Source organism: Myotis lucifugus, unplaced genomic scaffold (assembly GCF_000147115.1).
Source record: "Myotis lucifugus unplaced genomic scaffold, Myoluc2.0 scaffold_7, whole genome shotgun sequence".
NCBI classification, from domain to species: domain Eukaryota; kingdom Metazoa; phylum Chordata; class Mammalia; order Chiroptera; family Vespertilionidae; genus Myotis; species Myotis lucifugus.
This window is the reverse complement of record NW_005871055.1, coordinates 7,933,523-7,951,733: the sequence shown is the minus strand read 5'-3', so window position 1 is coordinate 7,951,733 and position 18,211 is coordinate 7,933,523. Positions and strand designations below refer to the sequence as shown.

At 38.3% G+C, this 18,211-nt stretch overlaps 2 protein-coding genes across 5 annotated transcripts in view; both read right to left on the bottom strand.

The window, feature by feature from the left end:
* The window catches only part of MLNR (motilin receptor), a 7,199-nt gene extending 5,564 nt beyond the window's left edge, over positions 1–1,635 (bottom strand). Inside the window, exon 1 of the mRNA XM_014450071.2 lies at positions 1,629–1,635. Coding sequence (XP_014305557.2) covers positions 1,629–1,635 — 7 coding nt within the window. The remainder of the gene's footprint in view (positions 1–1,628) is intronic.
* A 2,602-nt stretch (positions 1,636–4,237) lies between these two features.
* Positions 4,238–18,211, bottom strand: part of FNDC3A (fibronectin type III domain containing 3A) — a 205,661-nt gene continuing 191,687 nt past the window's right edge. For 3 of the 4 annotated variants that reach the window (XM_006083535.3, XM_006083536.3, XM_006083538.3), the window contains 3 exons: positions 16,737–16,903; positions 15,383–15,510; positions 4,238–6,784 (listed from right to left, as the gene is read on the bottom strand). In XM_006083535.3, coding sequence (XP_006083597.1) covers positions 6,470–6,784; positions 15,383–15,510; positions 16,737–16,903 — 610 coding nt within the window. In that variant the 3' untranslated portion in view covers positions 4,238–6,469. The remainder of the gene's footprint in view (positions 6,785–15,382; positions 15,511–16,736; positions 16,904–18,211) is intronic. The other variant, XM_006083537.3, reaches the window with a different exon arrangement.

The following is an 18,211-nucleotide window of genomic DNA, read 5'->3' as shown; positions in this document are numbered from 1 at the left end:
TTCGGTTAATCTCTTCCCATCCCCCACCCCCCACCTTCCCTCTGAGATTCGTCAGTCTGTTGCATGCTTTCATGTCTCTGGATCTATTTTGTTTGTCAGTTTATTTTGTTCATTAGATTCCACATATAAGTAAGATCATGTGATACTTTTTTTTCTCTGACTGGCTTATTTCACTTAGCATAATACTCTCCAGGTTCCTCCAAGCTTTCTCAAAGGGTAATTGATCCTTCTTTTTTACAGCTGCATAGTATTCCATGGTGTAAATGTACCATAGCTTTTTTATCCATTCATCTACTGATGGGCATATTTGCCAATGATACATCTGATAAGGGGTTAATTTCCAAAGTATATAAAGAACTCATACAACTTGACAAAGGGAAGAAAAACACCCAATTAAAAAATGGGCAAAGGGCCCGGCCTGAGTTGCTCAGTGGTTAAACATTGACCTATGAACCAGGAGGTCACATTGGATTCCCAGTCAGGGCAGATGCCCAGTTTGGGGGCTCGATTCCCAGTGTGGGGCGTGCAGGAGGCAGTCAATCAATGATCCTCTCTCATCATTGATGTTTCTACTTCTCCCTTTCGCTTCCTGTCTGAAATCAACATAAATATATTTTTAAAAATTGGCAAAGGACCTAAATAGACACTTCTCCATAGAAGACATACAGATGGCCAAGAGACCTACGAAAAAATGCTCAAAGTCACTAATCATCAGAGAGATGCAAATTAAAATGACAATCAGGTATCACCTCACACCTGCCAGAATGGCTACCATTAACAAATGACAAGTGCTGTCCAGGATGTGGGAGAAAGGGGCTAGTACACTGCTGGTGGAAATGCAGCCACTATGGAAAACAGTGTGGAGTTTCCTCAAAAAATTAAAAATGGAACTGCCATTTGGCCCAGTGGTCCCACTTCTAGGAATATATCCTAAGAATCCTGAAACACCAATCAGAAAGGATATATACACCCTTATGTTCACAGTAGTGCTAATTCACGTGGTCTTAATGTCAATAGCTAACACTTACTGAGTACTCAGGATGTGTTTGGCCCTGTGGTTTCCATTTAATCGTGTCCTTAGGAGCTCATTTCACTCATGAGCAAAGTGGGATTCTCTTGAGATCACACAGGTAGCAAGATGCAGGGTTGGGATTTAAACTCTGACCAGCCTGATTCCAAAGCCTGCAGGCCCTATGATGTGCCACCAAACTGCCTTGCTGTGCCCCCACAGTCATTCTAGCTCTGCAGTCCTCACCCGAAGCACCACAGATTGCTCTGCAACTTTGCTGGGAGTTATTTATCTCTGCATGAACACCACTAGTATATTTACCTTCCTCATCACTGCTGTTCCAGTCATCCTAAAACTTAGTCTTGAAACCAACTTCCTCAGATTTTCCAGCCCTCCCTCATCACTCACCCTCACCCCTGAGGATTTTGCTGCCTGCCACTCTCTCAAGCATTCCTCCTGATAAAATTTACAGCCACACATGAGTCTGGCCATGCCTTGGTTTCTCCTTTCTATCTGATCTTGTTGTCTCCCCATCGAGGGCAGTGGCTCCTATGGACATCCCTTATACTGTATTATTGCAAGGATCTGGGAATCTCCATCATTTCCATTTCAGTCATACCACCCATCTTGCTAGCTCACTTTCTCTAATACAGTGGTTCTCAACCTTCCTAATGCCGAGACCCTTTAATACAGTTCCTCATGTTGTGGTGACCCCCAACCATAAAATTATTTTCGTTGCTACTTCATAACTATAACTTTGCTACTGTTATGAATCGTAATGTAAATATCTGATATGCAGGATGTATTTTCATTATTACAAATTGAACATAATTAAAGCATAGTGATTAATCACAAAAACAATATGTAATTATATATGTGTTTTCCGGTGGTATTAGGCGACCCCTGTGAAAGGGTCGGTCGACCCCCAAAGGGGTCGCGACTCACAGGTTGGCGACCCACAGGTTGAGAACCGCTGCCTTAGAGGGTTGTGGGTTGTTATGGATATGGGCAAGTGTTTAGCATCATATCTGGCTTACATAAACTGCTCGATAAATGCTATCATAAATGCATTATTAAAGTCCATTACAGTGGGGCCTTGACTTACGAGTTTAATTCGTTCTGTGACGGAGCTCATAACTCAAATTACTCGTATGTCAAATCAAAAAGTGAACGAGTGAGACACGTGATGCTGGGCTGATGTTGTGGCGTTCACTGTGACATTCGCTGCGCCAACTAGCGGTGGGGTATCTGAAGCTGGCTCATAACCCGAATTTTAGCTCGCAACTCAAAGCAAAATATCAGCCGAGAGACGGCTCGTATCTCGAAAAACTCGTTAGTCGGGACACTTGTAAGTCAAGGCCCCACTGTATTTCCATTTTCTTCTTAGAATACAGGACTTCTAGGAGACACATAGAGGATAGTGGTCGAGTGTGGGGGCACCTGGATTCAAACCTCAACTCCATTATTTTTTAGCCATATGACGTTGGCAGAGCGCTTGACTTCTGTGTGTGTGTTTATTCTTAATAGAGCAATTAGGAAGATTATGTAAATACTAGAGGCCCGGTGCACAAAATTCATGCACAGGGTGGGGGTGGGGAGTCCTTCAGCCCAGCCTGCACCCTCTCCAATCCGGGACCCCTTGGGGGATGTCCGACTGCCTCTCACAATCCGGGAACACTGGCTCCTAACCACTCACCTGTCTGCCTGCCTGATTGTCCCTGCTTCCCTACTGGCCTGATTGCCCCTAACCACCTCTGTCTCGCCCTGCACCTGGGACCTAGGATTCCCTCCTCTGGCCAGTCGCAGGCACCCAGGACCCAGACCAGCTTTGTCCGGGCTGGCCACAGCTGCAGGGGACAGTGGGTGGGCGGCTTTGCCTGGGCTGCAGCTGCTGGCACCCGGGACTGCAGGGTGGGCGGCTTGTCCCTCTCCTGGGCCACAGCCTGGCTGGTCCCCATTCCTCTTTCCCCAGTGTTGTGTCTGAGCTGTTACGGCATGAGGGCATGACAACCATTTGCATATTAGCTCTTTATTATATAGGATGGTCAGGCACTGAACACAATGCCTAGCACACACTGAGTGATGAATAGATGCTAGCCATTATGATTTGAATGGGTTCAAAATCTATTTTCAAAACTCTTTTGGCAAATTTCTCATAGCAAATATCATCCTATTTATTATATAAGATGAAAAATAGCTCTTTGTAACATGTAAACATTTGAAGGCAACACTCTGAAGTGAGAATTTAATGACAACTATTAAAATATTTGTTGTCAACTTTTGTTTTTTTGGAGTCTTTTCTGCCCTTTAAGAATATCAGGAAGAAAATGAAGAGTATTTAAAGAGCTTTTTTAAAATAATGTATTATCATCATCTATGTTGATGGTAGGTGGTTAGGTTATAGGATGCAAGATGTTAGGTGTTGGGAAACCATTCCTTTGTAGTCTGTTTGCCTGACTGAGCCACCATATACATGGGATCCTCCTGCAGAGAACTTACAATAGTGAGAAGGTATTAATGTTGGAAACCAACCCTGGGAATGCTCAAACCTGGGTATATTTCCTAGTTCTAATCTAGGGGCAAAAGGATGATGTGCAACACTGTAAATCAGGATCACATTCTTTTCAAGGCTGGACTCATACTTAGTTGTTTCTGTGGATTGATCCTCCACAAAGTATCTCTTCACCAGCTTAACATTTTAAATTTTATTGTGATACCTGCATTTGTGGCAATTAGAGAGCTACTTAGAAGCAAGGTACCTAATGAACTGCACAGAATTAAGTCACTAAGATAAAACTTCTAATTTTATTCTTTAATCTACTGGTATTTACCTCCTTGAATATAGGTCCTTAAATCTGTTGAAGATTTGAATACTGGTAGGAAAATTGTTGTAAACCCATTGCAAGAGTGGAGTCTTAACATTTTCTAAAAGAGGCAGCAGCCCTGGCTGGCATTACTCAATGGTTAGCACTGAAGTCATGGGTTCGATTCCTGGTCAAGAGCAAGTACCTGGGTTTCAGGTTTGATCCCCAGCCCTGGTCCAGGTAAGTTGAGGCAATCAATCGATGTGTCTTTCTCACATAGATGTTTCTTCCTCTTTCTCTTCTCCACCCGCCATCCCTCCCCCATTACTTTCTCTAAAAATCAATGGAAAAAATATCATCAGGTGAGGATTAACAATAAAAAAGAGGCAGTAAATAATGAATGTACATGAATACAATAAACATATCTCAAAAAAGAATGATACCACTTTTATTTTGCGTGGATTTTAAAGATATTTTTGCTACATAGTTTATGTATTTTTATGAGATAATATTTTTTCACTTGTATGAAGTTCAACCTTATACAATTTTAAAGTGATATGTTTGGTAGTGTATCTATAATCTTTAAAAAGTTTAGAGTTTTTGGAATGTACAGTATATGAGGTAAAATCAAGATTACATTAAAAATTGTTTTCTCTTCTGCACTAATTTTGCAGTGAGGTTCAAATGGCAAATACACTATTAAATGACATTTACTATCAAAAATAGGAGTTCATTTCCATTACTATGAAAAACATAAGCCACTGTAACTGTCACAGTGGTACATTTTACCATTTTAGACATTCAACTATTATAGAAATCTCTGGGCTATTACACTCAAACTCATTTGTACTGCCAAATGTGGCACTTTTAAGAAGTTTCTAGAAAACAATCACAATCACTTGTTTTTTGGGAGTTTTCAGCCTATACATAAGAGATTAAATTTAAATAAAATGTAAACATACAATATATTATATTGACAGATCATTCTTACCACTTGGAAAGGCCAAGTTTATCCATTTCTTTTTTGAACAAAGGTTAATGTTTTTTTCTACGGCATGGATCATTTGACATAAAACAATTACAACACATGCCCATTCTAATATAAGAGAAATTCTTCAGAGATCTTCAAAAGTACAAAACATACGTCCTTTATCAAAGACTGACACAAGTGCTTAGTAATCACTAAAATGCTAACTTCAGCAACTAAAAATTAGTGATTCACTATCCTAAAATTCAAATAATAAATTAAAAAGACTAGTTACAAGTGTTTTACAGATAACAGATGTGATAAAACAAGAATTTTAGAAAGTTTCATTACAAACTGTATTATTACTGGCAGTCATTGACATCTATGCAAGATGTACAATGTGATTCTTGTCAAAATACAATCTGATCATCCAATAACTCACAAATGCAAGCTCACAAAACATTAATGAATTATTCAATTGCAAAGTGCTCTAATGCAACATTAAACACATGCAATCAACAATTTGGAAGTATCCAAACAGACATGACATTAAACATTAGTTTAAGAAAGAAAGCAGCTTGAAGTTTACTGGTGCAAATTAATTTTGTCTTTAAATTTGGTGTTCCAAACAAAAAGGTTAAATTTGATTATGAATTCTGATGGTGATGGCAGTAGTTATGGAAGAAGCAGCAAAACGTAGAGGAGTTCTTAAAAATGAGCCAATATCAGTTAGATGAATGTGAGTGTGTGTGTGTGTTATTTTCACACTTGGTATGTATAGTTTATTTATATGCCACATATGTACATGTATGTCTTTATACATATACAAATAGTTCAAAGGTTCACAAAACCAAATTAAATAGGTTTGAAATTCAGAGTTGACTATAATTACTTAAAAGAAAGTAACTATCTAAAAGCCCTCTGTTCTTTTCCATATTCTCAACACCTGAAGAGGTGCCTTTTGAGTAAACATTAAATTAATTTAGGCCAAGTAAACTGTGCTTTCTTTAAGTGATTTATCTGTGAGTTCATGAAAATATAGTGTAATAAAGAACTCCACATTCATCAAACAAGTGGTTCTTTTTTTCATGCATATTCTTTCACCCAGTTTTTGTTTGCTAAGCTCCTCCAGTTATTCATCATAATCCCACTTACCAAATAATTAAGACAAATGAGGAGGTAGAAATATAGCACTAGATTGCTTTCACAGCATCAGACTTTAACATTTTTATATAGCATGTTTTAGTGTAAATTTTAATCATTCTGAATCATTCACTAGGTAATAATCTTTAAAACAAACAGATCAGGTTGTCAGTGTTACACTCATGCTGACTGGTCAAAATATCCATTATGTATTCTTGCCTTTTAGAAGATTTGTTTGACAAGAAGGCATGTGAAAAAGAAAAGAAATAAAAGAAAAAGAAAGAAAGGAAGGACAGAAGAAAAAAAGACAAGGGGAAAAAATACCCAAACCAAACAAAAAAACCAAAAATTGCTATTTCTGTGGCTTGCATTCTAATGAGGTGCAAGCCTCTACCTAACAATATAAGCACTGAAAATGGCAAAAAATGATGTACTATAGTTTCAATGCCAGTGCTAAATGCCACTGTTTTGGAAAAGCAATACAGAAATAATTTTAGTACATGACAAAATAAAATGTAATACAGTATTAAAAATAAAGTTGTATTTTCACTTGATTACAAAGTATTGAATTATAAAGGCAATTAAAATGGAAAAGAAAGCAAACAGCACAAGGATAACGGCTGCACACTGCTCATCACTAAGTGCTCGCCGGGTCCTGGTGCTTTCCACAGTGTCTCTGTTGGTGCTGGCTGCTGGTTCAGTCCTCTGAGAGATGAAGAACACTGTTGTGCTGTAGGGACCTACTAGGTCCTGATGCCCCACAGGGTCTTGGCACTGGCGAATGGCACACACGCGGAAACGATATTCACAGTTCAGCTGAAGGCTTGAATACCGGAGTGAAGTGTCGGGACCCTTGTAAATCTGTGCGTAAGGTATTAGAAAAAGAATTACGTGTGGGAAGAAAAATCTGTTAAAATTGGCTAGTTTCAGAATTATTTTTAAACATGGACGCTGCTATTATCTTTCAAATGATATTTAAAAAATACGTATGGATAAATCTGAAAAGTTACAATGTAAGCTCTACCCTCATAGAACTTGTAGACCAGTTAAGAAGTAAAGATGTACTCCTAAAGTAGCTGGAGAACAGGCAAAATCAGCCCACGGACATGTCCCTGGTTTCCTCAAATGTAAAAAGTCAAACTTTTGTGAAATCATTCCATGAGAGGAGGAAGTATCTAATCTCATCTTTGTATAACTGGTTTTGCACAATTTCAAAATGAAACAATTAATAAGGAGCTTTCTATAGGTGTCTATGACAAATCATTTAATAGACTTTAAAGAGAAGAATCACTTAGAATCACAGAATTGGATCTTAAAACCCAAAGTCCTCTGCCTTAGAAGGGAAATAATAATAAAGAAATTCCATGGATTTTCAAGAGTGTGTGCTAGGGATTAAGAGAATATGTATTAGAATTGGTCACCCCTGGGTCCAAGCTGTGCTCTATCACTTTACAGTCCATGTGGTCTTAGACCCCAACTACCTTATGTAACAAGCATAATAGTAGTTATCTTGCATGGTAATTATGATATTGAAATAAGTTACTACTTGTTAAAGCACTTAGCACAGTGCCCAGCATATAGTGAGTGCTCAATATATGAAGCTATCATTTCCCTTTAATGAGTCCCTTCCATGATTCTGTACGTGGGAAAACCAAGGCTCACAGTGACCTTCCAAGTGAGTACCCCCAGCTAGCTGGTGGGCTGTAAGTCAGATTAACCAAAACCTGGGCTACCATTCTTTCAAGCAATCTTAGCTGCCTCAATTATATCTGTGTTGTAAATCTAAGTTTTTTACATACTAGTTTGCTCCAAGGGGAATGAGGTAAGAACTGTGCTCATTTTTGTGTCTCTAGAATCCAGAATATAATAGGTACTTAATAAAAGGCAACAAAATTAATGAACCATTGACTATTTGTACTTCAAAATGTATTATCAGTGGATGCTGAGTGTGTGTATATATAACCTTTATTTAATAAAGAGGTAAGCCTTAAGATGAGTCTTAAAGAAAATGGTGATTAGCATTAGTTTTGAGGATGCAGATGAATGTTCTGAGTGGGAATGTAGAATAGGTTCATAATTAGGCAATGGTAAAGGATTAACTTAAGTAATTCAGAAGGTTGCATTAGGCTGCAGTGTAGAAACAGCACATATACAATGAGGACAGTTTTGTAAGAGTAAAAAACAGTATGTATTTATCTAATGGGTACAATATTTATTTTTGTCTTTAAAATTTTCTTTGCTTTCCATTTATTTCCAAATAAACATATTAATATGGTTAGGAGAAAAAACTCAACAAGTGGCATGAAGGTGATAGGTAAGAGATATGACAAAGAGGAGGAATATGTTAATACACTAGTTGAAAACTTAGGTTTGAATCCACAGGGGCTACTTTAGGTGTATGATATTTAAAAGGTGTTTTAAGGAATCCTGATCATAAGGCTGAGGGGGAGATTGAGGGGGGTGGGCAGGACAGGGCTTAAGCATAAGGTTATGAGGCCTTAGCATAGTTTTTATGGATCATTTTTAGAAATGACTATTACTTAAGAGTTAATAGCCCGTAAGCCCTAATTCTTCCAAGAGTTTAAAGCTTAGGCACCAAAGTGAAGTTAGTGTTTATGACGCTGATGAAGTAAGAAAGAAGTTGGGGAGGAGAGATCGGGAGGGAAGATAGATGATGAGATTTTCAATTTTGTGTTTTAGATGTTAGGAGGATATGTATATAGGGAGACATCTTATAGACAACTGTAGATACAGGACTGAAGAAAACAGATGAACTTGCTTAAAACTAATTTAAAGGGATTTTTATACTTAAGTGAAGCTATTCAAAATAAGCATTAAGCTCGAGATGAGCTGGGGTAGGGTCTCAGAATGAAAAATAAGATTAAAATGAATAATGCCATTTTTGCTCTCCCACCCTTTTCATACTGACAAGATAAAATTGTTGTGGCCTTAATAAATAGTAAAGGGCAAGTAAGAACTCTAATTTATAATTTTTTTGGCCCACAGCTATTGCTCGAAGATTGTATTACATAAATTTAAAACGAAACAAAAACAAAATAGCCCCATCTTTGCTATCAATCAACTACCCTTTTATAAGGACAGTGTGGCAAATATCAATTAGTGCAGATTTACAATGGAAGACAATGGAAGGTAAAGAATAATTTTCACTTCTCATTTTAATTAAGGAATACAGACAAGCCTGGCCAGCGTGGCTCACTGGTTGAGCATCGACCCATGAACCAGGAGGTCATGGTTCAATTCCCGATCGGGGCACATGCCCAGGTTGCGGGCTAGATCCCCAGTGTGGGGCATACAGGAGGCAGCCGATAAATGATTCTCTCATCATTGATGTTTCTATCTCTCTCTCCCTCTTCCTTCCTCTCTGAAATCAATAAAAATATATATATTCAAAAAAAAGAGAATTACAGACGAAACCAAAGCTTGTGAAGTTTGTGCATGTTTAGTTGACCAAGAACTTTGAGATAGTATGCCAACTGCAACATAATTTTATAGGAAAACCTTTGAAGAAAATTTAGACCCCCACAAATTGGTATTTGTCTTTATTTTAGCTTTCTGAATATATCATAGCATGGAGAAAATAACAGTTGTAGAACTAGAGCCAATAAAAATTGAAATCAGTATCTTGCCTGTTTATATCTCTTTGTGGGTTTTTATACCCACATTCTAAAAACTTATTTGGTTGGCTAGATTGATTTACCAAATACTTTAATACGAAAATTTCAAAATAGTCCTATCTTTTAAGGATACGTGTACATGTTTACTATCAAAGATAACCACTTTTGAAGCTGTCATTCCAGAGGAACAAATTCCGTTTAATTAGTTTTATTTTTAAAAAAATATATTTTATTGATTTTTTACAGAGAGGGAGGGAGAGAGATAGAGAGTTAGAAACACCGATCAGCTGCCTCCTGCACAACCCCTACTGGAGATGTGCCCGCAACCAAGGTACATGCCCTTGACTGGAATTGAACCTGGGATCTTTCAGTCCACAGGCCGACGCTCTATCCACTGAGCCAAACCGGTTATGGCTAATTAGTTTTACTTTCTGTGTACATTACATATCCATATCTGATTTTACATTGAAGAATATGCACAGTATACATTATTTATAGCAGTAACTATAAGACAATGATTTCAGCAATATATTACTTTTAGACTGAGTGAACTTATTTAAACCTTCCCTTAATATTTAATACTAGAGGCTTGGTGCACGAAATTCGTGCATGGGGGAGGGTAGGTACCCTCAGCCCAGCCTGCACCCTCTCCAATCTGGGACACCTCAGGGGATGTCCGACTGTTGGTTTAGGCCCGATCCCCTAAACCAGCAGTTGGACATCCCTCACAATCCTGGACATCCCTCTCACAATCCTAATTGCTCACCTGCCTGCCTGCCTGGTCACCCCTAACTGTCACTCCCCCCCGCCCCCGCTGGCCTGATCGCCCCTAACTGCCCTCCCTGCCGGCCAGGTTGCCTCTCTCCCCCCGCCAACCTGGTCACCCCTTACTGCCTGCCCTGCCAGCCCAGTCGCTCCCAACTGCCTCCCCTGCCAGCCTAATCGCCCCCAACTGCTCCCCCCCCCCCCGCCGGCCTGGTCATCTCTAACCACCCCCCCACCCGCCCAGCTGGCCTGGTCGCCTCTTATTGCCTCCCCCTGCAGGCCTGGTCAACCCCAACTGTCCCCCTCTGCCGGCCTGGCTGTAGGCAGCCATCTTGTGAGGGCGTGAGGGTTAATTTGCATATTACCGCTTTATTATATATGATGCATTTGATTAAGTTTTAAAAATAATTATTCATAATGACACATAAGGTATATGCTGTCATATAACTTGGCACATATGGTCACATGTGGTCCTATGTATATGCTATGGCAAATAATTATTTTGTAGTGTCAGTGCATGAAGAGAACAGTAAAAACCCTCACAAAAAAGTGATAGACAAATAACCACATAGCTCTTGTCTCTACCATTACTCCTCTTTATTATTGCTGAGGGATTTGTAAGTGAAGTTGGAGCTTTTATTTCATTTATTTAAAAATATTTTTATTGATATTTAGAGAGGGAGGAATGGGGAGGGAGAGAAAGACACTGAAGTGAGAGATCGAAATATCGATGGGTTGCATCCTGCAAGCTCTCTACCAGGGACTAAGCCCACAACCCAGGCATGTGCCCTGACCGGGAATCAAACCAGCAACCTTTCTGTGCACAAAACAATACCCAATCAACTGAGCTACACCAGCCAGAGTAAACCTGGAGTTTTTAGAGCAGTTCTTAAATTTATTGTGCACAAGCACCACTTGAAAGAAACAAACAAAAAGAATAAATATTGTGGATCCCATTCCCAGATATTCACGTTCATTAGGTCTGCAGGGCATTTGAGGAACACTTTTTTGAGAATTTAAGTTCAGAGAGGAAGAAGTTGTACAGAATCCAATAGGCCTCTGTTCCAGTACCCATTCTCTGACTGCCAATAGTATCCTGATTTTGGATGGGTGTCAAACTCTCCCTTACCCAGGCTACGTACTAGGAGGAGCTGGCCTGCCTCTTAACTCCAGATGTGGGCCCTGGTTGGCTTGAACCCTGACATAGTCACTGGTCCAGGGATGGCTTTGTAACTCTAAGTGTCCCCTGCCCAATGTGAATAAGGAAGAGTAAGTTCCCTATGGCTAAGGGGAGCACTGTGAGAGAAACTCTGATGACTTCATTGAGTTTCTGGATCAACCAGTTCTTAAGCCAGGAGACATCTGACTTTTGGTATGAATTTTCCCAAGAAAATAGTCTTTCTTTAATGCCAGTAAGGTCAGCTATTCTGTATATATGAGAGTTGTATGTGTGAGAGAGGGAGGAAGGAGTCAGAAGGAGATTATAATTTTAGAGAAAGGGGGCAAGTCTAGGTGAGGTGCTATTCAGCATGCAGGGCACAGAGCCGCAAGAAGGCAGCAAGGGTTGGTGAGAGCCACTGACTGATCAAAGAGGGATAAAGAAAGGGAAGAATGCAAAGAAATAAATTGTTGTTGTCCCATTAATTTGCTTCCAAATCCTCAAACCTAGCACCATTTATAGGTTAAACAGGGTTTTAGAGGCTAGTCTAGAAACGTAACCACCAATCCTATATAATACAGACGTAAAATGCAAATTGACCATCATGCCCTCGCACAAGATGGCCACCCCCGTGTGGTCAAAGATGGCCACCACAAGAAGGCTGGCAGGGGAGGGCAGTTGTGGGTGATCAGGCCGGCAGGGAGGGCAGTTGTGGGTGATCAGGCCGGCAGGGGAGGGCAGTTGGGGGGGGGGGGACCAGGCCTACAGGGGAGGGGAGTTAGGGGCGACCAGACTGGCAGAGGGGCAGTTAGGGGCGACCAGGCCTGCAGGGGAGGGCAGTTGGGGGGACCAGGCCTGCAGGGGAGGGCAGTTAGGGGCGATCGGGCCAGCAGGGAAGCAGTTAGGTGTTGATCAGGCTGGCAGGGGAGCGGTTAGGGGGCGATCAGGCAGGTAGGCAGGTGAGCGGTTAGTAGCCAGCAGTCCCGGATTGTGAGGGACATCATCCTAGGAGTCCCAGCAGTCGGACATCCCCCTAGGGGTTCCAGATTGGAGAGGAAACAGGCTGGGCTGAGGGACCCTCCCCCCATGCACAAATTTCGTGCACTGGGCCTCTAGTTTATAATATCCCCCCTTCTTAAAAACATCAACAGTCCTACTGCTATAGAATAAAGACCCACCTAGACCTGGCCCTCTCTTCTTCTACATACTCCATTTTTGAGTCACACTCGAGAGTTCATAGTTCCTCCTAAGCTCACCAGTTCCCCAAAAGACTCACTTAAATGACACCCCTTTTGGAAAATATTCTAAAGTCTATCTAGAATAAAGCATTCCTTTTTATAAGGTAGACTTTTATCTTCATTATCTTTTATTTGTTTGGCTAAATAAAATGGCATGTTTATAAAATTTCTGCTTGCTTCTTAAATTTAATTCTAAACAAGTTTTTAAAAATCGGAACAGTAAGTTAATAATACAGCCCCCCATAATTCTTCAAATGTAATATTAAATACATGTGTTGAATATCAAATAAATTTTAAAGTATCAAATTCTATGAATGATATTGAATTCTTAAAAAAAGACTTTTGAGAGACTTAGATGAGCATACATAAAATGAAGTTTCTAAGGAAATTAGTATTTTAAGTTTTACAGTGCTTATAATCTAAAATAAGTGAAAGTGATGATAGGGTTTAGCTTTTAAGTTAAATTAGAATTAGCATTGCTCTTTATGTAGCGATATGTTCATTAAAATTCATTTATTACTCAAATGTGGGGTCCCTATTTCCTTTAAACAGGTAATACAATTACATTTTCTTTAATATTAATTTTGCTTCCTCTTTGGAAGGAAACCTGTTTATCTGTAAATTATATTTAAATCTAATTATCATGTCAATTTGCAGATGGCTTACTGAAGAAAAACAATCACATGCCAAATTTAATATGACTCTTTCGGGTCTTTTGTAATTTCAGTTAAGAAATTCCACTTCTACACTTAACAAAATGAGAGAATATATATATATATATATTTTTTTTTTTAATATATTTTATTGATTTTCACAGAGAGGAAGGGAAAGGGATAGAGAGTTAGAAACATCGATGAGAGAGAAACATTGATCAGCTGCCTCCTGCACACTACCTACTGGGTATGTGTCCGCAACCAAGGCACATGCCCCTGACCGGAATCGAACCTGGGACCCTTGAGTCCGCAGGCCGATGCTCTATCTGCTGAGCCAAACCGGTTAGGGCGAAAAAAAAATTTTTTTATTGGAAAATATTTTATTATTAATAGTCATAACGGAAGACTGAAATAAAAATGAATGATTGGTTTTCTAGTGGGGAAAAAAACCCCAAGATGAGATACTAAAACCAAAACAACACAGTTTATTTATTTTTAAATATATTTTATTGATTTTTTACAGAGAGGAAGGGAGAGGGATAGAGAGTTAGAAACATCAATGAGAGAGAAACATCGATCAGCTGCCTCCTGCACACTCCCCACTGGGGATGTGACCGCAACCAAGGTACATGCCCTTGCCTGGAATCAAACCCGGGACCCTTGAGTCCAAGGACTGATGCTCTATCCACTGAGCCAAACCGATTAGGGCAAAACAACACAGCTTAAAAGCCCTCAAAATCAAGAAGGTTGACAGCAAAAAATGGAAAATCAGATGAAATAAATATAGAAATTAAATTAGGCTTTTAAGTTGCATAACAAGTTCTTTATCTTTGAATTTTTTTGGCTGGGAAGCTGATAATTCCTCTAGGCTTCCACAATAACTGTGTGTATTATGACTATTACTATTATTGTAAAAGCCTCCATAATGGTCTCTCTGCTCCTGTACTTGTCCCACTCTAGCCAAAATGACCTTGTGTCTGATCATGTGACAACTCTGGTCTAAATCCTCTATTGGCTTCTCATTTTACATGGAGTAAAAGTCATAGTATGGCCTATATGCCCTACATGACATCGACACCACTCATAAAACTCCCCACCCCCTGACTTTATCTACCATTCTTCCCCTTGCTCACACTGCCCTAGCCATACTGGCCTCTTTGTTTTTCATTAAATTTAACAATCAAACTCTTGCCTCGGGCCTTTGTACCTATTGTTTCCTCTCCTTGGAACACTCTTCTCCCAATATTTACTTCCTTTGGGTCTCTATTCAAATGTCACTTGACTCCCTGTATAAAATAACACTAGCTGCCTGTCCCCCCCAGTACTCCTTATACCTTTTACCCAGTTTTATTTTTTCTCCACTGCAATTACCACTATCCAACATATGATACAGTAATGTGTTTTGTTGCTTTTAGTATCTCTTTTTCTACTAGTATGTAAGTTCCATGGAGGCAAGGACTTTTTATTCAGTGTTGTATCCTGGGTCCCTGGTACAAAGTTCAATAAATACTTGTCAAATGAATGAACATTCTGTTTAAGTATAGCTCACATCCAAAAGATTTTGGATCCTGAGACACTAGTTACTAATGTTTGGAACATTGTAAGTACTGAATAAAATGTTTTTTTTTTTCAATTACACATGACATACAATCTTATATTAGTTTCAGGTGTACCGATTTAGACATTCATATAACTTGTGATCATCCCAATAAGTCTAGTACCTGACACCATACATAGTCATTACAATATTATTGACTATATTCCCTATGGTGTACTTTTCATCCTGAGCCTATTTGTATAGCTGTCAATTTGTACTTCCTAATCTTACCTTTTTTTTTTTTTTACCTCCAAACTATTATCTGGTGACAATCTATTTATTCTCTGTATCTATCAGTTGAACAAATGTTTTTGAATTAGAAAGATAAAGACAGTCAAATCTTACATTGGAAAATTCATAAACATGAGAAAGGTAAAAGTATATATCCACAGAATTATATTTTGGCACATACCTGTTTGAATTCGGAATCCTTTCCCACCATAACTTGAAGACTATAAATAATTGGATCACCTTTCATTGGCTGTAAACACTCCCATGTAATTTCACAAATGTGATCATTTACTTTCTCTATTTTGGGGGCTGTAGAGAGCAAAAAATATAAATAAAAAAATCTGCTCTACTTAATTTTTACTTGGAACATTACACAGACACGTTAATCAAAATCAATAAAACTGTAAAACTTAATTATTAACTTGAAATAAACATCAGTGGATTTTTGAAATTTGTAGAGAAATGGTCAATAGTTCACTCTTACTATCTTCAGGTCATACAATCTACAGATGCTACAATGGCTAGACTGACTAAAAGATCTGTCAAGTTAAGCACTATTTTATTGCGTTAAAAAGCCAATAGAGGGGTATATGGCATTAAAAAAAAACAACTATGGTACTTTTAAGAGCACAACTAGAACATGAAATTTGTAATTTAATCTAAGAGGATGAGCTGAAAACTACCCCTAGTTCTTCAACCACATATGACGGTTTCACTCAATAGTGGGGTACAAAGGGGTCAAAATCAGCAATCTTATTAAGGCTAACAGACACTAAACTGGTCAAGAGAACAGAAAAATGACTCAGTGGAACTCTGTGAACATTATTAGAAACACTATTCAAGAACAGTTCTGTTAATTATGGATTTGCCTAACAAATGGTATATTCAAGTACATGATTGAGGACACTGTATTAGAAGTCTTTGTGATTTGTCCTCAGAGTGTGAGGAAATTCAGTGTTTTCGGCTAAATGCACAAAGTATAATCTTGCTGCAGTCGCTTTAAAATAAGGACCCCTCTGAAATTGATTTTAAAGATACATGTATGGACAAATGTGTGTGTGTGTGTGTGTGTAAATTCGATTTAAAGATTCAAATCAACTAAGAATTTATGTTTTGCTTAACAAACAACCTGGGTCTCTCCCTAAAATAGAAATGAACGAAATAACAATGACTCAAAGCAACCAGAATTTGTGATTTTTCCCCCTTTAAGTAGTAAGAGCAGAAACAGCTAATGGCCTTATTAGAAAACCAGCCTATCTTTTCAATTTAGTATTTTTTTAAAAAAATGTTTTCTTTGATTTTTAGAGAGAGAGGTAAGGAGAGGGAGAGGGAGAGACAGAGACAGAAAGAGAGACAGACACACTTACTGAACCACACTGTCCAGGGCTCAATTTAGTATTTTTATATTAGATTAATTTAAATGTTGGACATATACTGGATGATAAATTTTAATAACAGTACATAAAGCACTTGATGAAAATGCATTTAAAAATCATTTGTTATAAAAGAAAATAACTTGAAGATGTATAACTTACCTTTCAAGGCAGCTGGAACAGATTTTGTAGTAGTGAAAATATATTCTTGGGAGAGAGGACCTTCCCCTGCTTCATTACAAGCTTGAATACAGAATTTATAGGATGTCGACTCATTAAGTCTTTGTACTTTGTATGTATGACATGGACCTCTGTATAAGGATACAAACCTAAAATGGAAAAGATTCATTAAAAATAATCCTTGACTACATTATGTTTATAAAGTACTGATTGGGACATAATTTAGGAATAATAACTTACTCCTAGAATTTAATGCCAGAATTGGTTTGTCACTCCAGATAAATAATGTGCTTTTTCATCAGATGATGACAATTACAGAACAGGTAAGTTTTTGAATTTGGCATAGTTTTCTGAAAAAGTATTGCTAAATTTCCTATCCAACCATGGTAACTGTTTCTTTTCAGGATTCTGATTGTTTTGATGTACACATTTTTAAAGGTACTCAGAACACCACAATTTTCATTATAAATTATTTCTAATTAGAGTCATAGGCATACAATGTATCACATAAAAAAAGGTAACTCTCAATTCCCAGGCATAATTTTAGTTGATTTGGTGATGTTTTCTAGCGATTTATATAGCAGTATAAGAGAATATATAATTTCCTATGAATTATCTTCTCAAACTGTTTGATGGGAAGTTTAATAACATATGTTACTTATAAGTTGAATGTTCCTCAATATTTTTGACTGACTGTTGTTTAGCTTTTTGGAAGTTGGAGAATGAATAATGAATGCTCATACAGTTCTCTCTTTCTCTCTATATATATTGTTAATCCTCACTCAAGGATATTTCTTCCACTGATTTTTACAGAGAGTAAGAAGGGAGGGAAAGAGAGAGAAAGAGAGAAATATCAATGTGAGACACACACAGATTGGTTGCCTCCCCACACGCTTCGACTGGCGCTGGGGATTAAAACCTGCAAATTGCGTTAAATGTGCCCTTGATTGGAATCAAACTGTGACTATCTGGTGCATGGGCTAACACTCTAAGCCAATCAATCATTTACTATAAAAATTGCCTCTTGCTGGAAATAAGCATTCAAGCCCTAGCAAAGATTAAGTTTCTTTTACAAGCATGAAGGGAGTAAAAGGGTTAGAACAGTGATTTTCAACTAGTATCCCGTAAGAATTTTTAAAATGTGCAATACCTGACTATTTAGTCAGGTCACTCATCTCTTTTCCCTTAGGTTGTCAAGTAAAAAAAAACAACAGCCAACACAATAGGCATCCAGTGTGAATGAATCAAAATTATGCCTATTTTTTTGTCAGACTGTCAAAAAAGATAACATTTTTTTTTAATGTGCCACAGAATTTTAGGAATTAGTTTATATGTGCCATGAGACGAAAAAGGTGAAAATCACTGGGTTAGAGAAGTGAGCCATAGAATAGACCACTAAAGTTTTTCTCTCTTGACATTCCACTCACAAGTGAAAAACAGAAAATCGTCATTGTTTC